Source organism: Megalopta genalis, chromosome 6 (genome assembly GCF_051020955.1).
Source record: "Megalopta genalis isolate 19385.01 chromosome 6, iyMegGena1_principal, whole genome shotgun sequence".
NCBI lineage: Eukaryota > Metazoa > Arthropoda > Insecta > Hymenoptera > Halictidae > Megalopta > Megalopta genalis.
In genome coordinates, this window is record NC_135018.1 from 21,205,368 (window position 1) to 21,231,729 (window position 26,362).

At 37.6% G+C, this 26,362-nt stretch overlaps 1 protein-coding gene across 1 annotated transcript; it reads right to left on the bottom strand.

Moving 5' to 3' along the window:
- Positions 1–21: 21 nt before the first annotated feature.
- LOC143259604 (uncharacterized) lies at positions 22–26,362 on the bottom strand. The gene is made up of 4 exons (XM_076522661.1): positions 25,973–26,362; positions 12,503–12,648; positions 10,757–11,054; positions 22–8,570 (listed from the first exon to the last, which is right to left on the bottom strand). The coding sequence occupies exons 1-4, from the start codon at positions 26,037–26,039 to the stop codon at positions 8,362–8,364; spliced, it is 720 nt and encodes a 239-aa protein (XP_076378776.1). The 5' UTR covers positions 26,040–26,362; the 3' UTR covers positions 22–8,361.

The window sequence follows — 26,362 nt, forward strand, 5'->3', positions numbered from 1 at the left end:
AGAGGAGCAAAAATATGGGCGTATCGTAAGATCTTCCTTTATTTAGTGTACACAACCATGTTCAAGAAAGTAATTTCCCACGGGTACGTAGGGGAGGCGTAATAGTTTGTGGGATGATTGGAAGACGTACAAGATCGTCACGCAACTCTAAACATCAATGGAGAAAAAAAAATGAACTGTCATGGTGGTCCCGCGGGTATAGATTTACCGAGCAAACTTGAAGTTTGTGGGAGTAGGTGCTGAAGGCTTTGTGGGTACAGTTAGAATTGAAGGGAAAGAGGGAAAGAGGATCAGTGAAAAGGGCTAGGAGAAAAGGGTGGAAAAACTCTCCAACTTTCCACGGATAGAGGGCACCATTGACCTTGATTGCGGACCAATGAGGACTCTTACGCTTTACGCCGACAAATTTCACTCATTTTCCTTCTTCTGGAGACCTCAGCTCCGCTCGGTAAATTTACACGTCGCTTTTTCTACTTATGTTTCCCGGTTTTTCCTTATCTCGAGCGCCACGATTCGGCAAGGGAAGATTCTTCAGCGCGCGATGCAATGCGCCAATTGTCTATGGTTCCTGTTCAAAACCATACAATTAAAAAATACTTTGATTTCTCGCGTTTCCTACCGTTCATTATCCGGAGTTAGAGGGCAGGCATCGCCTGTGCAAATCGCGTCGTCGCAATGTTGTCAAGCGAACCCCTTAAAAAAAACGGGATTAATTTGATGTTCGACGATAAATGTACTTGTTACAGGGAGCGAACCCGACACCGTCGTTCGAAACTCTCCTCATTTCCTGGTCTATTCTATACCTTATAGATATTGTTGCAGTAATCTCGCAAATAGGATTGTTACCTTTTCTCTAGATATTGTAAAACCTTTAGACAAAGTTACTTTGTTCGGATATATATGCATGTATACATATGTATATCACATTGGATCGCTACCTAACTACACCACTATAAACTATAAACAATTAACCTTTCGTTTTCACGAATGCGTCACGCTCAACCGCTCTTCTTCCTTCGTCGACGCTACCATAGGTCGCTAACTCTACCTACGCGTGTCGAGCTGTGAGTTCATTATGCGATTCACCCTAGAACTCCTAAAAGAATCTCAACAGGTGATCCTTTTGCATCAAAAATTCTTGGAAAAAGAGATATGCCGTCCTGTGCGCAGCGAGAAGCGAAGGAGGTTTACCGAACGAACTTGAAGATTAGGGGAAACTGGGGAGAGCGTGTTCACAGAAAATTTCCTCTCTGGAATACGCATTACGATGCAAATCAATTTTCAAGTACCTTTTGATGCAAGTAAGAATCACCTGAGGTGTTTCAGGGTTGCGTTCCGTGGTGTAGCGGTTCGAAGATAGATCGCTTGCGGGGTAGATCGTTCCCTAGATCTCAAGAGGCTCTATTGATTGTTATTGTGCAAAGAATACCCGACGAAATTGTTCAGAACTTTTCGAAGAAGAACGAAATCAGTGGCTCTTGTTAATCGTAACAGGTGATTGGTATAATAATGGAATCGTTTCGTCCATCTTCGGGTCACACTGCGTTTACGGGGTTACACAGAGTGTTCTTTGATTGACAATGGAGAATGGAGGGCAGTTGAGGTCGATAAATATAGACTGCGGATTTTGTGCATTTATAGCGTATAGAACGTGTTCGAAGCACAGTAACGCAGAGAAACAAGCGGAATTTAATAATACTTTGTCTATTTTATTTTTACCCTGATAGAACCGTGGTGAAGCAATGGAACGTCGCAACTAATTCTCGTTCTTGTAAAACGATTCCTAAAAGTCTATACTTGCATAGAGATCCGCAGTCTTCGAGCAATATACTTAGGTAATCTACTCCTATATAGTTACAATGTTATTTCTCGATACTTGGTTCCTCGTGTGACGCACATTGTCGGCCATAAGCTGCTGGACATCCTGTTGTTGTTTACAATGTTGTTTTCACTGTGCGCAATGCAACGAAATTTGTGTACAAAATAATTGATAATATGGATAATTACATGAACATGTAACAAGAGAAGATATCAAAGTTGAAAAGAAGTGAATTTTCACAAATGAATACGAAATAATCGCTAAGATTGTAATAAGCGAGATTTGAAGTTATTCCTGTAACGTAAAAGGTTAATATGAATTTTTTATTTTGTAGTTCGTGATTTTATAACATTAATTCGTTGTTATCCTGAATTCATTTATGTCCGACAACTTATGAACAGCAATGTTTATAGGTACGTGTATATGCGAATATATAATACATGTATAATTATGTATATTGTGCACGTTGACTCGTACGATGTCGTATTTCTGTTTCCGTTCTCGTTAAATGTATATAATATATATGTATATAGACTACGGAAGTTGATGCAAATTATCCGTTTTACAGACGAGTTCAAGGAAACTGAAGTTATGCATTTTTTGTATTACTTGTGGATAGTTTCAACGAACAAAAAATAGAATGAAACTGTTTTTTATTCTAGTCAAGTTTGTATTTAATAATTTGTTGATAATTTTTACGTGCTGCAGACACAACGTGTTTTGATCAACTTGAATAAATCAACATTCTTTCGAATTATAACGACCAATTTAAAAAAATGAAGTTGAACTTCATTATTCTAGATTAAAACTAAATTCCTTGAACTTCGTCGTCTTTATAATGTATATGTAATATTAATTTTTCACAATAAATGTATAATTTAGAAATTAATGAAATTGAGTTAACCAACCCTGTGTAGTGTTCTAATCCTATAAACATTAAGCTACGGATGGTTTGTGCAACCTTTACAAAACTTGACGTAGAATTCACGTCACTGGTTCAAAGATCTGCTAATTAAAAAATTAAGTAAAAACATAAAACAATTGTGACAAACGTGTAGGAAAAGAACACTGTACAGTATCCAGGATATAATTTGATGAAGATAGGACACTTCTGGAATAAACTTTTTTTAACAAGCCTTAAATTGTAGATATTGTAATTTATAAACAAGCTGCAAAATATGAGTTCCATTCAGTCTGTCGATTTTATAAAAAATGATTTAAAAATTTCAAAATTATTGGATCAAGTCGACTCTTTGCGACAATAGTAGCTCGAGATATTACGAATATATTCTGGGGTAAAAAATCGTTTTCAATCTTCGTTGCAACTGATTTCGAGAAATATTGTAAAAAATCGTACACCTTTGTTTGTTCTGTTACACTTGTATTTAAATTGTATGTGTATTGTACATACAGCTTTATTTATTGTTTCTGTATCCATGATGTATTACATCTTACATATGTATAACTTAAAGTACCCAGCGTCGCACAGGGTTCTTATATTTAGAATATCAGCATTTATGCATATGTGACGTTTAAACAATAATATACCGACATTAATTTACAATAATATATAATTTACAAGTCCATTTATATGTATCACTTTGTCCTGTTATATTTGTTATATAATACATATATGTGTTTCGATCACTACAGTATGGCAAATCAATTTGCACATTAACTTTCTTAAACAAACAAAACGTTGCAATACTTCAACATAGAAATTTGATTTTCCTATGTGAATGCTTGCTACCATATGCAGCGATATGTTAAGGGAATGAATTCAAGAGAAGGAAGTGGAGTGTCAGGTTTCAAAGCACCCTATGTTTTCCAAAGGGTCTTAAAGAGTAACTGTTTGGTCCAATATTTGGTCCAGATTGGTCAAAGAGAATTAATAGTAAATATGTATACAAACAGGCAAACTCCTATACATAGTCATGCCTTTAAGGGTTGATTCTACATTTCCAAATAAGATGGAAATCAAGAGGGACAAAATTGCTTTGTGAATATTGTTTTCGGATGCCATCAACAATTAAAAATCCTCTAACAACATAGAAGAAAATTCTAATTGTTAATAACTTCGAAAAGTTCTAAACGTATTTACATTAAAAATATTCTGTTATCGATACTTAATTGTATCTAACGTGGTAACAATGGAATTTTCGATAACTGATTATCGGTCTATTCAAACTTGTGGTGTCTGTTGTATCTGCTAGCTGTTGATAAGGATTACAAAATTTATATAGTTCTTGAAGTCGATTAGAAAAATCGAAATTCCTAAAGAGAACTACCGATCTTAAAGTAAACAGTTAATTCGATACATCTTAAGCTCGTGTATACATCGACTTGATCCAGCGATGTAGAAGTTCATTTTTTAATACGGCCAGATTCAATTATTATTTTACAGATTGTTTATGCAAATAATTCTGCGCAATTTAATGCTCGCCCGACAGTGTCCCTCCTCGTGAAACAAAATTCTACGGACGAAGCTACTCTCTCTTTCTCTCTCTCTTTCTCTTTATCTTTCTCTCTTACGTATCCAAATCCCGTGCACGTTGGGGCAAACATCGTTCTATCGAAAACGGTCGACGCTCTTCGAGTGTCGTTAATACTTACGTTAGATCGAACTATGCTAACCGTCTTTGGTAAAAGTCTCGTATATACTTGATGTGATATCATTCGTTCATGATATGATGTTTGATTATATAAAAACTCCGAACTTTTTCATTGGCGAATAGATATTCCAGATCGAAGTATTACGAGCACGATCTTTTGCCGATTCAGTGACTAGTTTTCATTTCCATTTGAATCGGAAGCGAAGGTTTGAACCCACACAATTTTGATATGATTGGAACTATGAGCCATGGCTCATGGCCAGGAAATGGTCACCGGGAGGATGTGTCTGCATCTCGATCGTAATATTTTAAACTGCCACGTTAACTGCATGCGGACGACATAGTTCTCTTATCTGACACTGACTGTCATTTTGTAGTGCAGTCGACTGTAAACAAGGAATTTCGTGCATTTGATAATTACTGGAATGTAGATCGTTACGAGAAGAAAAAGTTTCTGTGTCAATTGCAAAAGGCTGTATACAAAATTCTTCCTTTTCGCAATAAATGTAGCGGATTGAAAATAATATATTGACACTGTTTAATTCTTTGAAGTTTCGTACTGTTTTAACTTTTACCTATTCATTTTTGTCACAATTGCATGAACTGGATAAATGAAGTACGAAACTGTAAAAACGTTTAATTTTAATTAAAAAATATGCATTATCCCCGACTCGTTAAGGAGAAATCAATTTTTGTTTAATCTTTCCTCGATACGACTGAGTTAGAAAATATATCTTTTACGCAACGGTTCTTATTTGAAAAAAATTGGTCCCGAATCTATTTCTGTTACGAGAATTAGAAAAACAATCACTACGAAGCGGTATGTGTGTTTTATGTTTTCTATGAATAGAAATGAAGATAAACAAAATTAGTTAATATTGATAACCATCAGTGGTCAGAACGTGTTAACAAAGATTGTCAACTGAACGTTCGTCATTCAGCAGTTAACGCGTTGAATTGCGATCAAGGCTAGCATGAGATTATTCTGTGACCTTCCACGATATTAGGAACAATATAGCTCGGGAATGTGGAACGTCCTGTGCGGGTACTTAGCTTCCGGTCTAATAATTTATAGATTGCAGGCTTGCCGTTTACAGAACCGTTTGTTTTTCTTTTTAGAACACGGCATATTATAGAAAATACTGTTCAATTGGTGGGAGATCCGTTCGGCCAATGGTGGTCCGTTCAGGGTATACAATAGTTCTTCGAAAGATTCGACAATTTCAGCTTTGAAAAATTCGACTTCTCTATTCTAGGGGGTGGTCTACATAGAAAACGCGAAGCCAAACTGGCCGTGTGGTCTCGTGCAATGACGATCGTCGCGAGGATCCGCTGTCGGAAAGCGGATAGTCTCACCATTGTCTTGCAAAGAAAGCAGACTCTCGTGTCTTCGAGGGTACTTTGATGGCCTGGTACGCCGAATTCTTCTTCCTTATTCAAGGTGACTAAGTATCTTTGACCCTTTGACCGTCACTTGTAAGCATTCCACGATAATCGCCTCTCAGAATATATTATGTGATAATAATTCAATGTTCCGCTTACTTCATAAAGTGAGTCGCTAATAGAGGACGTCTAAATATTTTCATTGGTATTGAAAGTGAAAGAAAATGCTAAGAAGCAAGTTTGTATTGTTCGACAAAACATAAATATTATTATTAAACTGTAGAGATTTCTGAATTTATGGAATGTGAAAGTTTGCAAAGAAAACTTGGGTATTACACAGTAAATTCTCCCTAATTTAACGCTCAGATTGTGCACAAAAATGTATAATTTGGGAAGAGGAGGTACGATTATTCGAGCCTTGCGGCTCGTTTCTATAGTTGTTGACAATCGGTAACTATAAAAACGAGCCGCAAGACAATCGTATCTCCTTTTCCCAAATTGTCCATTTTTATGTACAATCTGAGCGTCAATTAGGGAGAATTTACTGTAACTGGTATTAACAGATATGAATTGCGTTATTATTCTACGTTCACCACAAAGAATCTGCAAGTCAACACTTTTTCAGATATCTATAAAATAATTAATGTAAATATCATACATAAAAATCCGCAGTCTAGTCATTGATATTAATTCCAACATTATTTGAACAAATGTTTTGTAAGATTCCATTACTTGCTTCTAATATTTTAGAGTTCTAAGTGATATAAATTCGAGTTCGACCCTGATCTTGATGTAACCATGAGATTAGAAATATAGATTCGATCTGCGGAAACATTAATGTGTATCGCTTGGTTTTTAAGGCATCATGTTTCATTTATACAATCTCCTTTTTCCATCAATCTTTCAATACAACATATCAGTTTGTCATTTATACACTTTACGATGCGTTATACAAAGGAAGAAGCGGTCGACCTAATTTTCATTTATTATAGGAGTCAGTATTCCAGAGAAGCAGTCCGAATATATAAAAATCGATTTCCTACTCGCAAATTGTCCTGACCTATTTATTCATTTTAATCTAATCAAGAAGTTCTACGAAACGAATAAATGAGAAGTACAACTCGAAATAAATGCAGATTTTAAAGTGTATTTTTAGAATGATATCCGCACCTTTCACGATCACAAACACCCTTTCTCGTGACATCTATCCAAGTTAAGAACATGTAATGCAATCTGAAAAAGTTCTGACGATCTTTAAACAACTTTTCGAAACGTAATCTCGAGAAGTTTTACAATCCCTGACTAACTTTGAGAATAACGTCGAAACAGAAAGTTTGTTCATAACGTTCTATCTTCTCTGTCGACGTGCACACCTTTTGTCTCGAACGTTTCCTTTGATCTCCGACTCCGGCATAGATATTTAGCTACTCCGTCTCTCGCGACTCACCCTCTATACTTAATCGATGGGCGGCAACCAAACTGCCGAAAGCACTCGTTGCTCTGCAAGATTACCACCACAGCTCTCTACCTTGTGTAACGAATACTTAGGTGCCGAGTGGCCGACAGTCAAAAGGTTAAAGAGTCAGTTAAAGGATCAATAAGTTACCTACGAACGCTGAAAGAAAATCCAAGACTTTCGTAAGTTCCGCGAACAGCTTGCGATCAATATGAAAATAACGGAAACAATTAGGCCGCTTCCTTAACTTATTCTCTATCTATTTACAATAAACGTTCTGATATGTCCCTAAACGTCGTACTCTAATTATCAAAAGAGACGTAAAGCGTTCGAATCTAAAGTACATACTCTATATACAGAGTGGAACGTTCGGAACGGAACATCGACGTGCCTCCGCTGCTTATGGAAAACCGGAGGACCGATATTTTTGTATCACTGTACGCGAGGCAGACATTTTTACAAGATGAGGAGACGTTTCCTAAATTAGGGAACAATCGAGTTTCGAAAGACCGACTTCGTTTTCGGACGTGAACACCCGGCTTGCATCCGTCGGGCTTGTAACGGAAAGAAAATTCGTTGCGTGACTTCGGTTGCGTACACAAGATGCGATCCAAGCTGATCTAACGATAAATATTCAAAAATAAATATCTTTGTTCGTAATAAATAAGCTGCGGATCTTTGCGCAAACTAAAAAGGTGCCAAATCAAAGTTTCGATAAATATTCGCTGTAGGGGAGGCAGCACCGATTTCGATGATCTCGAAACAGTTGACAAGCGCATCGATTCGAACAACTTCTAATGATTCAAATAATTTATCTTGAATTTTTTTTTGGTTTTCCTATTGTTTTATATTTCACGGTTATCATCAAGATTGCACAAAGTCCGCAGTCCAGCGGACAAATGTCCACGATCAGCGGAGCCAATGTTCCAATTCGATCGGTCCACCCGTTGTACGTTGGCCAATCAAATCGCTTCGTCGAAAGTACGAAAATCATCACAGACAGGATCAATGGAAACAACATAAACGAAGAATATCACCGTGAAGTTGTATAGGCCAAAGGCAGTACGCGACGATCGTGATTATCAGATTCCTTAGAAGCTCTCGTCGATCCCTCGGTCGAAATTGAACACCTCGAAGTCGCCGTCCGGTGCGTCCGGGATGTTAGGTGCGACAGGTATTTCGGGTCGTAGTGCTACGCAGTCCCTAGGTGAACACTCGACACGGCCCTCGGAACCGCAGCTGCACTCAATGCAGTTTCCGGTCGAGTGTGGCAGCACTTCGCCCTCCCGGTATTCCCTGCCTGGAAATCAACCGTTCCGTAACCAACCCGACAAATATGTGTTTCGAACAGCATACGCAAAATAGAACCGATTAAAAACTGTTGGCACGACGGGCCCGTGCGATTCCCTTTGCGAGAGCAAAACAAAGCACGGCGGATGAACGGTTTTTCGATCGAACACCGCATACCGTTCATTTCATGCAATATTCGCGTGGCACGAGCGGCGCAATTGTTAGGGGGATGGGGTCGAATTTTCTGATTTTTTAATAAGATTGCATCGGACCTTTATGTGATTCGAAATACATCATATAGAAAAAAGCACCCGAAATTTCTCAAATAGGCAGCATTGTACTCAACTGTGACGCTGGGTTCGATCACGTTCCATAAACTATTGTGTTTACAGCACCTGTTTGTGGCAGTCGACCTCAAGCATGTTTCGCGAATTTTACAATGGAAAAAGCTGACCAGCAAAGAATTTCTCTTAATTTTTGCATCTCTAACGAAATTTCTTATTTCGATACCTAGGGTAGTGGAGCAGCTTACTGTGAGGTGACCAATAGCTGTGCCTTTACTTTAGACAGAATTAAGTTTTTCATTTATCGGATAATTAGATTAGCACTTTCTCGTCCTTAATAATCTCTCGAATTGAAGCAGACAATCCTTGTTTCTTGTATGACTTTATTTACTTTCATCTCTAGACTTCTTTGAATAGAAGAGAATCATATTTTGTTTAAAATTGAAATTTTCTTTGGACTCAAATCGTGTATGAAATCTTCGTCACGAGTTTGACTCGCAGTTACAACGCAAGGGGGTAAAAAATATAGTTTGTGTCGTCTGTGGCCGAAGGCTTTCTGAAAAATCAACATGATATCTGTCCTCTAACTCATTTGCACTAAGTTCGATGAAAAGATCAACAACAACTTCGAGGACCTGACTCGTTACACATAGTGCAAGGCGTACTAAAAATATTGTAGCAAAAAGTCTAAATAAATTCGTTATTGTAATATTTATAAAGCAGCAACCGCCGGTCAGTTCCAGTGCTTTAGTGTCGAAAAGATGGCCCCAACCCTCCGATAAATTTGCTTTATCTCCTCCCATCGGGCCACCTCGATTGCTTTCATCAACGTTTTTCAATGATACTCTCTTCGGCGTTTCTGATCTATTACTCCTAGTTTCTTCCAGCAATTTGTCCTGGCTCCTCCCACGAACTTCGCGCCGTTGGAACAGAAAGGTGATTGATTTAAAAGCCGACTCCTGTTCCGCGTGGCAGCCGACGATGCCTCTTACATTAATTATTCGAATGTTTCGCCGGGATTGCAGCTGGCATCACCACGGGCAGTCGAGTGACACGCTGCACCGTTGTTTATTGTTCAGCTGACCAATTAAAATCTCTAGTCGGTGGTTATCGATCCGGAACACGAACGGGGTGCACTTTAACAATAAACCGCCGGACGACAAACGACGGCACCAGTGTGTCACAGCGTACTCGTCCCGTTGATGAAGTTAGCTGCATAGCCAGCCCGACAACGTTGGAACGATCTTGAAATGTTACCAGTTGAGAAATGCACGTGTGGTCATCAAATCTTTGAGCAACTTCGATGCAGGTGGTGATGTATGCGCCGCCGATATTGATACGCATAGGCGCCGGATGAGCTGTGACACATGCGGTACAACTATCGGGAACAGCGTACAGTAATTTCTCCCAGAAATATTTGGAGCAAATTTGAGAATACTAAGTCGCGCTAAGACACGATTCTTCGAGCCTCGCGGCTCGTTTTTATAGAAACTCGGGGCAGTCGGCGAAAAAGGCAGCGGCCAGCATGCCGGTACACACTAATATGAATACATAGTAACGCTGGAATAAAAACGATGACTTAACTTTTTTTTTCTAATTTTTTCCCACGATTCGAAGGCAATTCAGAGGCCACATGCCCCGATATAACAGCCAAACAGATCATTTAGCGTTGTTTTCCGAGAATTCGCATCGCGTGCCGCATCACACGCTCGACCCACTCCGTTGACCCTTAGCATCGACGTAGTAATAAATTACATAGGCGTACGACTAGCACGAGGAAATTCACAGCAACCCGAAATTTGGCATTTCCGGGAGAAATTACTGTATCTCCTCGTAGCGAATTGCTGTTTGAATTTCAAAAGGTTCGGGGAGAAACCGGCCGCTGGAAATTGAAAACCGAGTGATATATTACCCATTATGAGGCACGTAGTCAGCGCTGGCTGCGAAGTGGTAGAATACGTCCCGTTAATCTCCACGTATCCCTGATGCTGCTGCTGCTGCTGCTGCCCTGGATCACCGAAAGCTTCCTCAGAGCTGTCGTCGGCGTCCGTGCTCTCATCCAGCGACGGCGTGTAATTACTTTCTATCGTTGTCGACGGGAGGAGAGAGGGACCGGCGGATGGATCGGTGCTTGGACTGTAATTCTGCCACCAACAATATACCTCGCCGGCGACACAGAGGCAATGAGAGTTCGCGTCGTAGGACGGTATCTGGAACACAGGCAGCGAACTCGCGTATGTTATCTAGGCGGAGGCATCTTTTTCTCTCCGATGCTTCGTTCAATGGTAATATTAGGTTTATCGGCAGACCACGAGGAATCTGGCCAAATACCGTTCGATATTCAGATACCGGGATTTGGGCTCATTTGGACCCAACGTGCACCATAGAAATTTGCTTGATTAAATTGTTCCAACTGTTTACAATGGCTCTAGAAAGACTCCGTACATTTTTAACCCTTAACCGGAGACACTCGAATTTTTTACAACTGCTCGCTAAAATATATTGTTTCTGAAATGAATATGATGTTTACTATATAATACTAATGTTTCGATAGAAATTAAAATGTAACATGTATTGCTTATGTTGGGAGTAATAACTTGTTTGAAGTAGTGACTTCTAAATCCACTTATGGTAGTAACAATGAACAATAATATTTACGGTAGAGTCTGTCAGACTCCGCGACCGTAGTCAAGGGTTAATTTAAATTGTTGTCAAATTGTCGGTATTTAAGCCTTGCGTGTACAACCGGATGGGTACCAAATTATATTTTTCCTTCATATAACTAAGCTTCGAATATTGTGGACATTTTGATTGCACACGTGAGGGTCAAACTGTTAAAATTTTGTAAAATTAATTCGTACGATAATCAATTTTTTAGTTCCTTTACTGTCTTTCACTTTAAGGAAAATGCTAAAAATAAAAATGCCATTAACCGAAGTGCATGAAATCAATGATCGTTTTTCGACCACATATAAATGTATAATATAAATATATATATGATATAAATATATTATATAAATATATAATAAAAAAATATCGCGTTTTCCACCATCGAGTTAACAAAACATCGAGCAGCGAAGTGAACGTTACGAAAAATCGTATCACCGCAACAGCGATACCCAATATCATGTTGCAAACATCGAAGTTGGTAAAAAAAAAAAGAACGAATCGAACAAAACAAGTTGACAGTTGTTTTCTATAGTCAGATCAAAAGCCACACTTTTAAACTTCAATCTGTCTTGCAACACGCGAGAAATGAAATAAAACACATTGTATTGGGATTACCCATCAATTCCAGTCGTCGATTGTATTCCTGCGAGATATCCACGTCTTCCTATCCTCTTCCCCTCTCTTTCTCTCTCTTTTTTGCTCTCTCGACCTTCCCGCTTTCTCTTAAAATCTATTACGCGAGTCAACACGCGGCCGCCGTGCGTCAAATATTTGGCGAATCCGATACAAACCCCAGCGCACGAAAATATTATCGAATTTGTCCGACGTATTTCCGTCGTGCAACAGACGAGAAAAAATACCGCTGGCACCGTTCCACGATCCGAACTCGATCGGCTCGGGTTGTATTATTCAAGTTGTATTAATGAGAGAAAAAGACAAAGGAGAGGAACAGGCCAGGAAAGCAATCGCAGTTCATGTACATACATACCGTCTGACTGTGGGAATACGCGTTTCCGTTGACGACGCATTTTTTCGTGAATGCCTCTTCCGTTGTAATATCGTCGAACTCGCTCCCTTGAACCGCGATATCGACCTCGCCGAGCAGAATCTGGCCTTCCGTCGTTCTTGCTGGAACTAAAACGAAATTCAACGTTATCGCTGATCCATATAATACGTGCATGCGATTCCCAGGAAAATTAAAACTATACGGGGTGTGCCAACAGCTCTGCTACAACTGTAAAAATGTATAACTATAGACTGTTACTTTTTATTCATTCCTTCGTAGAAAGAATCTATTTAGCTTTTCATAATTTTCTGATAGAAGTGCAACATTTATAGTTATTGTATGTCTGCGTTTTATACAGTTTCGATCGATCCACGTTGCAGTTGGCTGGGCGTGTCTGACCATTGCTTGCTCATTCTACTAATCGTAAGCACGGATTCGACAGAGAAATATTCAGAATCGGTCCTCTTGAAAGCAGAATATTTTCATCGAATTTTTGTTGCATTATATATTATCCTAGATTCTTGTTATTGAACCATCTGTGTCGTAACAAGATTCATATAATAAAAGAATAGATTATAAACAAGAGTATTTTTAATGAAGAAAATAAGATAGTCAAATAGTAATCGATTATTAACAATGTCGTTGCTTTTGTTGAATAGGAAATACGTACAATTCATTTCTATTTGATAGAAATATTTTTTGGAATGTTGTTCGAAATTCTGTCAAATAATATATATTTTAACAGCGTATGATGAGATTTTATGACTATGGAGGAATGGCACAGATGGCAATCGGTAATAAAGCAAGAAAACTGAGCATTCGATTAATTAAATTTATCACCGACGTAATTTTCTTGAAATGAATTTCTCGGTATAATTAAAAAGATTCCAAGTATAACGGAGAACACAAGAAGAAAATACGACGCGGCAGTCTCTCATTAGTTCTATGACCTCTTTTTACGCGATTCGAGGATAAGCCGATCAATGAAAAGAGTTCTTTTTCTGAATGAAATATATCTGAGTGCATGCATACCCGAAGCACAAATTAGAACCTATTCAGGCACGTGTGTTAGGTATTCCACATTGTATATGAATGGTGGTGGTTTTAAGTATATAGCTGGCCATGTACGGGGCGAGACTTGAGACATAGAACACACGAATGTCAGTACCGAAAATTATTGAAGATAAAAGAAAATATCGATCATAAATCTTTTTGAACTTTGTGCACGAATGTAATTGCACTAACAGATGTTGACGACTGTCACTTCTTTAAATAACTCCGTTCTAATAATGTAATAATAAAATATTGTCATAAATTAAACGATATATGTAGAACTATATGATCTTTAAGCGACTTTGAAAACAATTCATCATTGAATCATTGCAATGAATTAATTATTAAATGAATATTTTAAATGTTATAATTTCACGCTCCAAAGTTACCATTGATTCATTTCAATTTTGAGAGTCTATCCTCATTTTAAATACATAGTATTTTATGTCAGTATTGTATTATCCTAGTATCGTATGACTTGTTTCGAAAACAGTTGAGATTTACTTCTTGGATCAGCGCAACTCTTCTCTTTGACAGTTTCCTCCATCTTTAATTTGAATAGAGATATTTAGGCGTTCTGTTTCTCGCGACTCACCCTGTACAGCGAATGCAGCCGCCGGCAGCTAGGAGCCTAATTAAAAATGCTTCCGTCACGAGCCCGCGAAGACAAAAGGAACTTACGAATTACAACGGAGGATCCTCGTCCACGCGTCGTTTGGCCTAGACAAAAAGAGGCGAGAAATGAGAATAAAAAAAAATTAAAAAAATATCGTCGCATCTGTCCGCAGTTTCACCGGAAACTGTAAAATCACACGTTCCGTCAGAATGGTGGATGAAAATTTCCTATGCCCGTGAATTCCGGACGCACGACCTCATTTTCCGTTCGCAGATTAAATTTTAATTACCATTCTCATTTGGTTTTATTTAAACGCGATGCTCTTGTCTTTGGTATATTATTTATTATTTTAGAATAAATAATTTGACATACAATCATTAATAAAGCTCGAATAATATAATAAATTTAATTAAAATTAATATTATAATTTATAAGTAATTAATTAATTATATAAATGCATACCTATTTAAAACATTTATATTGATAATATGTAAAATGTTTTATTTCTTCTTCGAGCTGTATTAGTGATTGTACGTCAAAGGAATTTATTTTAAATTATAAAATTATATAATTAATTAATTATATAAATGCATACCTATTTCAAACATTTATATTGATAATATGTAACATGTTTTATTTCTTCTTCGAGCTTTATTAATGATTGTGCGTTCCTTAGAACTAGCATTTAAAAAACATTCTCGTATAGTGCTCTATAACTTTTCCGCTTTATTTCTTAAATCAATAAATTGTTTTTTATTTGTAACTCTATATATGAGATAAACATAGGAATATATTTGTAAGAACAAGGATTGATTGACACGTCTGTTCATGATCTACCATTTATACTTCTTGTCACATATTATTAAACGAAAAATGTTACTCTTGTTTCCTTATTCTTTATCCGATTTGTTTTTGCGTGCAGAATTTTCTTCGGCTGCTTGTACCACGAATTCGGAACCGCCCTGTACTTTTCAACACGAACAGATAGACATCAAGTATTTTGTTGTAACCAGAAAGGAAAATTGCGGGAATCTTGAATTTATCAAAACGTATTAAGGCTAGATAAATGATCTTTGTTGGTCACAGTGAACGAGTTCGTTTAATTTAAAAACGAGATGATCATGTCAAGTCCGCGGTTCTCTTTGTGCACTCGTAAGAGATTCATGTACGTCAACAAACATGGAGAGGAATGAAAGCTTGCGAGACAGTCTGACCATACGTACGGTTCCACCACTGCTTAAATAAAGGAGAGCTGATATATCGTCCACGTCTCAAGTATAAATCGTGCCGCAATTGGAGAGACCAAAGTCAAGTGTAGCATTGTAAATAATCCAAAATATATTACTGCCATTATCGTGAATTTTTGACATAAAACGACTTTAGGATACTCTATAATATACTGTACAGTATACAGTAACTTGTACTTGGTGCTTTGAAATTACAAAACGAGCAGACATTTTAACACAAGATGAAAGAACAAATCACGAAGAGTTCACGCCAAGCCTACTAAAACCTTTTCATAAAGTTCCGCCTGGGGAAGATCCAAATAAAGGTAGAAAGAAAAGAAAATCGGCCATCTACGCTGACGTTTGTGAGAATGGAAAGAGGCAGAGCAGAATATGAAGAAAAACAGAGGAAAATGTAAACTGAGAGGTAATACAAATTTGAAAGAAAAAGATTGCAGAAGCAACACGGGGAAACAGAAATGAAGAATGAAAGGATGACTAAAATAAGGAATATTGTTGCTTTGTGTAGGTACTTCGATTCGTGCGTTCCGAACCAAATGGAAAATGGTTACAGTGCTCGACAATGGAACGATTGCGCACACGAAGCGCTACGTGAAGAATAATTTGTAACCAGACAAAATAGTGTCATTTTTCAAAGAATTTAATTTATACACAGTTTTCTTGCGTAAACTGATTTCTGCGTTTTGCTGTTGCAATTTATTTAGATAAATATTTTCACATAAAACAATTATATGCCTTACACAATATAATTTCACTACATAAAATTGTTTTGTGCTCTTCAACTTTTATATTCCGATGGCACTTCAGTTCTCATTAAAATACTGTTTTGCACAAAACATGCTTATATTTTTAAAATTTCAATTAAAATGCTAATGTATGATTTCCTATTTGCATGACAGTAAACAGTCGCGTATATCTGGATCGCGAAAATTAATAATCACGTAATTCAAGACCGAAAGGGTCGAAATTATAACGTGACCCAATTGCGTGGAACATCCTATGTACCTATCCAGTGCCCAGTCAAATATTTGTCTAATAATGACCGTGCAAACCTACTGTAATGTGTTAGTCACCCATCGTCATGTAGAAACCAATGATTAAAATTGATTTACGACCCATGATCAGCTAAACTCATACTATATATATATATTATCAGGTCGTCGAAAGTATGGAAGCAAACAGCACGACAATAAATTACCAAACTGTAATATCGCAGGATAATTTTTAAAAGTAGTAAAAATAAAGTCGTCGAGAATATGGATTAAACGTTACCAGCAGCACGATGCAGCACTAAGTGACGCTACTTTCATAAAGGAAATAAAATCCAACAAGAAATGGCACAGTTGTTTCATTCCTTTTTGTTACAGTGCAGCGTACGCATGTTTTTACTCTACCTCCGTTAATTACGTTTAAGCGTAGATCGCAAAATGCTTCTTACATGTGTCACATCACGCCATTTACGCTACGGCGCATAATGCAAACAAGAAGAAGAAACCAACTTTTTTCCGGTGCTCGTAAAAGCAATCGCGTTTGGAAATACTAATTGAAGCGAACATTAAGATCCTTAATCGAGCCTCGATCGTGATCAGATAGCGTTGCTTGTAACTAAACTGCGAATTTTATGCATTTATGACAAAAATGAGTACATAGTTCGAATACAGTAGAAAAACATCACATGTTATCTATTGACGATGGTTTCATAATTTTTGGAAATCTACGATTCTCAATAAAATATTCAATGGCGATAGCAACGTCAAATGTAGATAAAAATGTATGAAATTTTTTTAGCCTAGCATAATAATTGAAAGTCCTATTAACACGCTTCCGGCAGGTGAAGCGTTAAGTAATTATATTAACCCGAGAAAGATAACCTACGTCGCAGAGGCGCCTGCGAAATAAACAACTGACTGCACCGTTTTCATAGAGGTCTAGTGATTTAAGTTTAAAATTACTTAAAATATAAAAAAATATAATATAAATGCATTTTATTTTTACAATAATGCCAAACCTTTAAAATGACTAGATTAACTTAAATAAATATCCATTGTTAGTATAAAATTGGCGCCTTAGAAAAGCATGCGCCTCTGAAGCGTATGGTTATCTTTTACGTACGTTGTCATATGGTTATCTTTCTAGGGTTAAGAGAAATTTTAATTTCTGAAGATGGATGACGAGTTGCGTCACTCAGAGATGTTTAAATTCAACACTTACAGTATTTTTCACAAGGGGTCTTCGATTGTCATTTTTACTCTGGGTTAGGAAACATCCTGTATTTCACCACGTATATAGAAAGACATCAAGCATTTCAATAAACCCATAAACAACAACAAATGAGCGAATTTCCAGTTTCATAAACGTATGTATTATTAAAACAGTATCTAATGTTGAACGAAGAATTGTGTCACTCAGATGTCAAAATTCAGCACCGCCAGTATTTTTCGCTGTTGACGCTTGTCATTCTTGGTCCCCGGCTCGCACGTATTTCCGCAGAGAGCGTATATCCGCCGCAACCGCGGCTCAAGTCCGCGACGAAAATCGCGTTAACAACTATTACCTTGCGAGCGGATTAATGTCAAATAGGAAATATAACGTAAAATGTTCGAAGTGTCGCGATATGGGCAACTCGGGCTTGCTTCGTCGGGGCTTCACACGGAGCCTTGTATCCAGCGTGCTAGGATTCAAGACACGAAAAGACAGAAAAAGAGATAAAGAAAGGGTGAGCCGGGCCATGCATAGGAAAGAGATGAGGAAAATTCCTCGGGCTCTTTTCAATTTCACTTTATATCTCGAACTACCGCCGCCGCGCCCGTCGCCCCGCTTTCCACGTCCTTCTGCTGCTTGGCGAAGGCTCTTACCGCCTGGCAGAACGGCTTTCAAAGATAACGAGAGATTTTTCCACCTCGCTTCGGCGAGAAGGACATTTAAATTCGCGCTAATAACCGACGAAGGTCGAAAGTCGGTTGATAGGTGCCGCAACACACGCCCGGCACTTCAGATGTCTCGCGGAGGTTTTCGTTCGTGGCCCAGTTACGCCGGAGAAAGCATCGTGCCGCTTAGAGAACTGTTTGCAACTTTTCGTGTTCCTTCGCCTCCGCTGCAGCTTTGTCCCTGGCGCCGTTAATTCCATTGTTACACGGCGTCACACGCCGTCGTCGCTACGGCCGCCACGCTGCGCCCATTATACCCCATTTTTTTTTTTAAAGAGACCTGACTGGAATTACTGGGACCCGACCGGGATTAGCTGGGATAGGCTGCAATTTATCTGAACTTTTTCCTGATTTTCAACTGTTACGTACAGTAAAAAGGTCATCGTACACCTTTTATAATAACTTTTTTGAAACTGCAACGACTCGAATTTTGTTTAATTGACCGAGGGACTAGTATACTAGACAACAAAACTGCAAAACTGTTTTTGCTATTACTTCGAATAACAAAAAGTGCACTCGTTTTTAAACTTTCTTAACTGAGCCTATAACGAAAATTTAAAAAACGCCTTTCGTAGATCTCGGTAACTTATATGCGTGCCAAATCACCTTAACAGAGCCAAATTTATTGAAGTTCGAATATCACTTTTTTTTTTTCTTTTTTTTTGGCACTTTCATATTAATTATTATATCTACACTGTGGATCTTTATGCATTTTCTCATTTTCGTGCATTATTCTATGGAAACCTGATGCAGCGAAATGTCCATTAACCGCAAGAGAAGGGCCGTTCAAATTGGTGTGCATTACGGGGTAACGCTAGTTCAGCTATTCCGTACAGAAACAGACTAAACACATATAGAACAACTGTCATATATTCCAAAATTTTTCCTAATTTCAATCTGTTACAAGAACAAATCGCAAAAGGATATCATTGACGAACAATAACAACTGATCCTAATTTGCAGAAACGAATGAAAATGTTACAAGCTGAGCGATGAACGAGAAAAGGAACATCGTGCAATGGTGCAATTTTTGTATAAAATAAAAGTTTCGTTACACTTCAATTCAAATTAAATGGATTAAGAGTAACAACTGTGTTCGAACTTCTCTTCAGAAATCTCGCGGGAGGGGTGACAGAAATTATTAAAAGGAAGAAAATGTTTAATGTATTCTATTCTCGCTTCTCAAGAAGCGAGACGACGCGAACATGTTAAAATGAATTTTTTATTAACCGCATCCGATAATCCGTCCTAAAATATGGTAACTGTAGACCTGGTACATTCCGTCAGTCATTTAAGCTGCCCACCACAATCGTCCCGGGCTAATGACATTTGGGGGCTTAGAGACAAGCTGACAGCTATTATGGCCGTCAGTGTAACTGACTCAGTGCTCTTCTTTGGGAAATCGGACAGTATAATAAGCCAGCATAGAATACGAGGGGCTGACGAAAGACAAAGGTTAACGCGGTTAAGTAACGTCCATTAGATAATAAATAATCACACAGAATAAAATTCTCATGCGATTAAAGGATCGAGCCGAGGAAGGAAATCCTGCTTTAAACGTTCTATTCTGCATCCGCCTGGGACTCTCAAAGACGCTTATCCGAGATAACGAAGAGACACTCTTTGTTCCGCTCGAAGGAAAAGGATTCAAGTTTACGCTAATAACTTCTCGCTAAGAGGGAATCGACGGGAGAAAGTGAAAACGAGGGAACCTATTCGACGGGAAAAAAGTGACCGATTCTAATTAGTAACTCGTATTTATATGCTGCGGTTGCCATATCGTTTTCAGTTCTTGGAACAGTTATGGAGGAACGTTGCGAAATTCTGGACATCTAAATCAATCGTCGTAAATTAATTCGTTCAACGTCTGGCAATTAGCGGCAGTGGTCTATTGTTACGTAGCAATGTGTTGTTCGTGATTTCCAAATTAAATTAAATGTATCAGATAGAACTCCGTAATTTTGATCGACTACATTGTTCAATATAGTTGAATTCGTTGCTTTTTAAGTGAGGCAAAATTACAAACACTCCCTCAGAATCAGAAAAACATGACTGAAATATCTATTTATACTATTAATAAGTACTGCATATAGACTCTGATTGAATAAATTCTGAATAAATCAAAGATCGTCGCATGATTTAATGAAACTTAATATTGTATGATTTAACTTTTAGTTCATTGAAACGACTGCTGAACAAGATACCATTTTTATTGATTTCCACGGCCTTTCAATTCTCGTGCCAATAAGGAGGCAATACAGTTGCGAAGAATTTAAACGTTATTAAACCCTTAACGCTCATGCCCGTGTCTGACACAGTAAATGACAAAAGACAGTTTGATACCGTCGAAACTTTATTAAATTCCAAACTATATTTCATTGTCCATAAAATATAATTGAATGACATCGATGCGCTGATGACAATTAGGTGAAAGCAATTTTAAATATTAATTCTCAGTTCTGGAATGACCCGTATAGATGTATTATTGTGCATTAACGCAATTTTTAATTGTGTCTTAATTGGTCTAATTTAAAATTAAAATTTTGAAAGGTTTTTTTTTATCCTCTTTGGTAAAATCAGTGTTACACATTCAAATAATTGAAATATTAAAAGGTGAGTTTTTACCGCTTTGATAGAGAATCAGTGTTAAAGGCTTAAAATGGCTACAAGCAGAAAAAGATTCTCGCTGATATAAATTTCTAGTTACGATCTACGAAATTGTTGTCACACGAGACTTCTATTTACACGCAGTCAGTGAAAATGTATTCATACACGGAATTTCAGACTTTTGACAAATTGTCGATCTTAGAACTGTTATGATTTTATAAAAAAGAGTCATAACATAATAAATCTGGTCTTATTTTGAAGTTTATGATTTTATCACTCATAGTAAACGGAAAACTGAAGGCATAGGTTTACTCGAGAATGCTACAAATTGAAAGATGTCTTCAGAAACATTGAAAAATGTTTTTTCACGAATAAATCGACCATGGTTTTAAAGATTGAAGTTTCCATTTTATAATGACTTCTCGAAACTTGGTGTACGACTTTCCTTAATCGTTTTATGAAACAGGAACGAGGAGCAGGTTCGGTCGTGTAGTGCCCCCATGAACTATGTGTCACTGGAAAGTAGGTAATAGAATGAGGCTCAATAGAGTGACTTAAAAAAAAAACACATCAAAATTTAAAGGGTCATCGTAAAGGGAAAGCTTCAATCCTGAAATTTACAGTAGGATAAGTGGTGACAAAAAATTTCGAGTGTATTTGCAGACGTTTTAATTCGTAACATTTTTCAGAAAGAACATATATCTCCAGTTTCTCACCTCTTACATGTGCAAAAAAATTATGCAAAAACATGTTAGAGGAAAATGAACGATGTATAGCGTAAGTAAAAGCTTCAAGCTTTAAACTTAGTTCAGTTTTATCTTTCATATGTATATCGATAATTTGACAGAAATTGAAAATACAGTATACGAATATTTCGTGCATCGATATTCTATAACAGTTACGTATCAGTTGTGTACTGTTCCAAAAAACATATCAGTTTTGCACTAGTCCAATATAAATAATAAATCCCGAATGCGCCGAAATCCGTTTATTATTTTAAAACATCGCTGTAGTTTTGTTTTCTGTTCGAATTGAAAATATCCGTGAAAAATGTATTCCGCTTCTCGTGTCGAACGTATCGAACCGGAAGATAGTACAATAGTGCCGACACAATAACAATTCTGTAACCATAACCGGAACCGATATAAACCGAAGCCTTTTCCATCCGTAACTGTTATGACATCGCTGCGATTCTTCAAAGCTGTTCCAAATGGAATCTTCGTACGTCGGTTCGTAACTGTTATTTTTAACCGTTTCGAATATTCTTCGCGTAGCATAAACAAAAAATGTACTCTTTCTTAAGCTCTCTCTTGAACAGAATCAGTAAAAAGTTTCTTCCGTATACTGGAGGATTTACAGAAATATTTTAATTTCTGGTGAAAGCAATCCTGCAAAGCGTTCATTTCTCAAGGATTAATTTCAGAAATAATTTTTCTCAATGATGCTCGTTTCAAATGTTTTTCACGTAGAAAATACGTCATACGTATTTATTATTATCGGGCCATTCATCCATGTTGAAAGAGTGAGAACATCTCGTAAATGTGCTTTTTATCCTCAACTTTGAAGGTTATTTTCACCCTTTCAACTTCGATGATGGCCAATAAAAAGAAATATGTGTCAAATATTTTTACCGAAAACTACCTCTTGCAGAAATTTTATCAAAATTGGTGTGACCAGATTCAATATACTCCCTCTTACTAGATTCTGCACCATATACTGTATTTAATGGTAAATCAACTTTTAGAAGTGACACATAAAGCCTTTCAAACAAAAACATTTGACAATATTTCTAAAATAAAAAATACAACGCTATGTACATATTAACGCATTGTGTACACATTAGTCCGATTGCTTTGAAATTTTGCGCACATTGTTTCTTCACTATGTGTCACACTTTAGTATGACAAATCCAAAAAAATTTCGAAACAAATTGTTGACACTTATATAGTTAATCGTACTAATGCCCATGCGTGTTACAGTTAATTATAGAACTATGCCACCGATAAAATGACAATAATCGGAGAACACTGCGTCAGCCTATTCGCGGCTTTTTACCACTTATCCGTACAGTGATTTGACGCATTGCCAAGTCGCTGTGGAATTGATACCGCGCAAATGATTGCTTTTGTTGTCAAAAAAAGCTCCCATCAGGGAAATTTATGATAAGCCTTAGGATTCGCCCGGCAGAAATCTTAAAACATGTCGGGATTCCCTGTCTCGATTTTGTGTCCATGAAAAATAAAGGAATTTCAGCGCGTGTCAGAGAAGAATGGCTCTGCAGGACGCGAAGCGATATCTTTCCCGATATTCGTCCCGGTCTACACCGGTAACCGCTTATTCGAGAGAAGGATTCTTTGCGCTACGATTGGAAATGTACCGTGCCGAGGAACTAAGCACCTTATCTACGATGCACAGACGGCCGCGTGGATTTCGCCGAGGATGATTCACGTGAGAACCGAAGAACGTTGTGTCTGACACGAACTCGTCTTTCTGCATTACTTATTTTTATTAATGCTGGTGCACTGAATAACGTATGCCCTACTTGGTAGCAAATGCTGCCGAATATGAACAACAAGCATGAATAAATTCAACTGTTCGGAAGAAAAGTAATGTTCGATTTTTCGTTTCCCCGCATTTATCTATTTCTATTAGGATCGTTGAGTCGAATAACGTATGGTCCACTAGGTAGCACAGGAATGTTAAATAACAAGCGCAGATGACTTCAACTACAACCGGGAAGACCAAAAAGCAGTTTTTAATTTTTCGCATCTTTGAATTTTATCTATTTTTATTAGCGCTGTGGCATTGAATAACGTATGCTCCGCTTGGTAGGAAATGCTGCTGAATATTAACAACATGGAAGCAGGTAACTTCATTGTCGTGTAGACCGAACGTTACCTCCGATTTCGTGGTAAAAAATAAATGCAAATGGTTTTGAATATTGGATTTCGATGTTTCTAACATTTTAGTGGTATCTCATATGATACAATGTAAATTATTTTTAATTAGTTTGGAGATTTGTCTTTTAGCAATCTCTTTCGAAATTTCCACGAATTTCTATGCACATTAATAACTTATGCACTGTTTGTCCTGCATTTTTAACTTTGCGAGTATAATCAGCAGAAAGGTTGTACCTAATATGATAAACAGCTTTAAAATTGCACATTAAAATTTCTGTTTTCACGCTTTACACGCATTTTATAAATCGTGAGTACGTCTTTTCTTTAAAAAATCTTCTCGAATAATATTTCATAATCTTGTTTGCCCTACGATATTCATAGAATTATGAATTAAAGATGTTTATCTAACATTTCATTGATTTATCTTCAACTATAACAATTAGATTGCATTTGTTCGCTTAGACGTTGGTATTTACAGACGTTTTACGAAAATTGTAAGCCAATAAAACATTTGTTTCTTTCAATTAAAAAAGTTCACTAATTCGAAGATAACGTAATTATTTGAGCTTTCGAGATTAATGTATGTATAAGACCGTAGAAAATATTTTGTTGTGATTTAGCATATTAATATTAATATTAACAAAGAAGCGATGGAGGCAACTGTATCTGTACGAACGATTTTCAAGTTTATAAAATGCAGACTTACGAACTTCTTTGCTTGGTTATTTTTGTAGAAAACGCCAGAGATGTATGAAATGGTAAAGTACAGAATATTTTTTAGCTGAAAGAATAAAAATAAATACTATAGCAGAGTGAAGTATTGTGGAAAGTTTAATACTACTTAAAATGAGTCTCTCGTTTAATTATTTATTTTATACAATCGGACACGTTATAAATTCATAAATACCCACGGTCCAGTGATTTTATGCGCGCCGATGGTCGAAAGACCATCCTGTTAACAGCTTGATTTATTACCGATTTTCCGCGACTCGGGATAAAATTTCCGTCTCGCAATTTTCCAATTTCCCGTCACGTATTCAGCGAGCGCGTTGCTCCAAGACCGTCACTCGATATGATTTTTCCATTTTATGCAATGTTGCCTCGCAAGAAATGTACTAACGTGACCGTAATAAATTTCTCAAAATGTCAGAACAATTGTCATTCATTTTTATGGCACTGGTTAATCCTGCCGTCACAATATTTCACACAAATGTACTTAATTAGCGATCAAAATTCTCTACAGCGAATTGTTTCACGCTAATTGTTTCAGTTCTAAAAATGTTCGAGTGAATAAGCAGAATTGGAAAAGTCAATAGTATTTGTACTATGTACAAATTTTGTATACATATTTCTTGTTGCCTTCTCCTGATTGCTTAGTCTTTCTCTTTGATCTCCTTCCTGTGGATTTAATTAACACGTTGATTGCCAAATTACCACCCTCCCTCTCCCAACCAGAAGATTCAACAAGATCACAGCAATTTGTTTAACTAAACCAAAACAATTATTATATCACAGCAAAAATAAATCCCTGTAACTGCGAGAAGAATAACGACGCCCACAAAATACAATGATATTGTTTCTTTAATAGATAAACAGAATCGCGCGTTGATTAACTCACGGCTCCCAACGATCAAATCAGTGCTAGAACCACACCGTTAAAACACATCTTACAAAGGACTGTCTCGTCCCAAATCATGCAGTGTCAATTCACAAGCGAAACATCTTAACTCCTGGCATTCAAAACTTCCGTTTCGAGGGTATTCAAACGCACTGCTATTATTTGTCAAATATAAACCGAGGGACAATAAGAGTGCGTCAAATTGTGTGGCGGCTCTGTTGACACTGTTTGCGGCGAAAACAAAAGGCTGACCATCAAAACAGCAAAGATGGTGGTGTTGCTGTTGCAGAATTAATGGCTGTGATAAGGCTTCGAAGTGGCGAACCGAGAGACATCGAGAGATACAGATAGACAGAAACGAGCGAGAGAAAGAGAGGAGGAGAGAGACGAAGGGAAAGTAAGAGAAAGTAAGAGAGAGGGAACTAGAGGGGGCAAAAGAGAGAGAGAGAGAGAGAGAGAGAGAGAAACATTCATCAGGACTCACCAGCACGAGTACCAGCGACGTGACACTGCAGCCAGGCGATGATAGCGAGCAACGACGAACTTCTCATGGCTTTTTCCTCCACTTGAACGACCGTACAGCAACCCCGTGAGAAAAACCGAAACCGATTCGCGATTAAAACGCACGTGCGGACGACCCACAATTATCGCGACCACTGTCCTCGGCTCGTGAGGACAGGACCGCCCGGTAAATGTTGTTCCTGCAAAGAGCGTTTGTTATCGTTGTTACGAGAACTACGAATGTCCATAGAGCGGCGACGGAGCGGAACGGTGGTCCTGGAAACTCAAGTGAATTCCGGTTGAGAGTTCATGGTCGGCGGAGAACGGACAATTACACCGTCCCGCCTACAGCCCCTGATAACGACTGAAACAC

What these genes read in the sequence shown, in the direction of transcription:
- LOC143259604 (XM_076522661.1), bottom strand. Translation starts at nt 26,039, where the DNA reads ATGAGAAGTTCGTCGTTGCTCGCTATCATCGCCTGGCTGCAGTGTCAC. An exon ending in CGTCGCTGGTACTCGTGCTG is followed by an intron (nt 12,649 to 25,972) that starts GTGAGTCCTGAT and finishes ATTTCGTTTTAG; the next exon opens with TTCCAGCAAGAACGACGGAA. An exon ending in CGTATTCCCACAGTCAGACG is followed by an intron (nt 11,055 to 12,502) that starts GTATGTATGTAC and finishes CCTGTGTTCCAG; the next exon opens with ATACCGTCCTACGACGCGAA.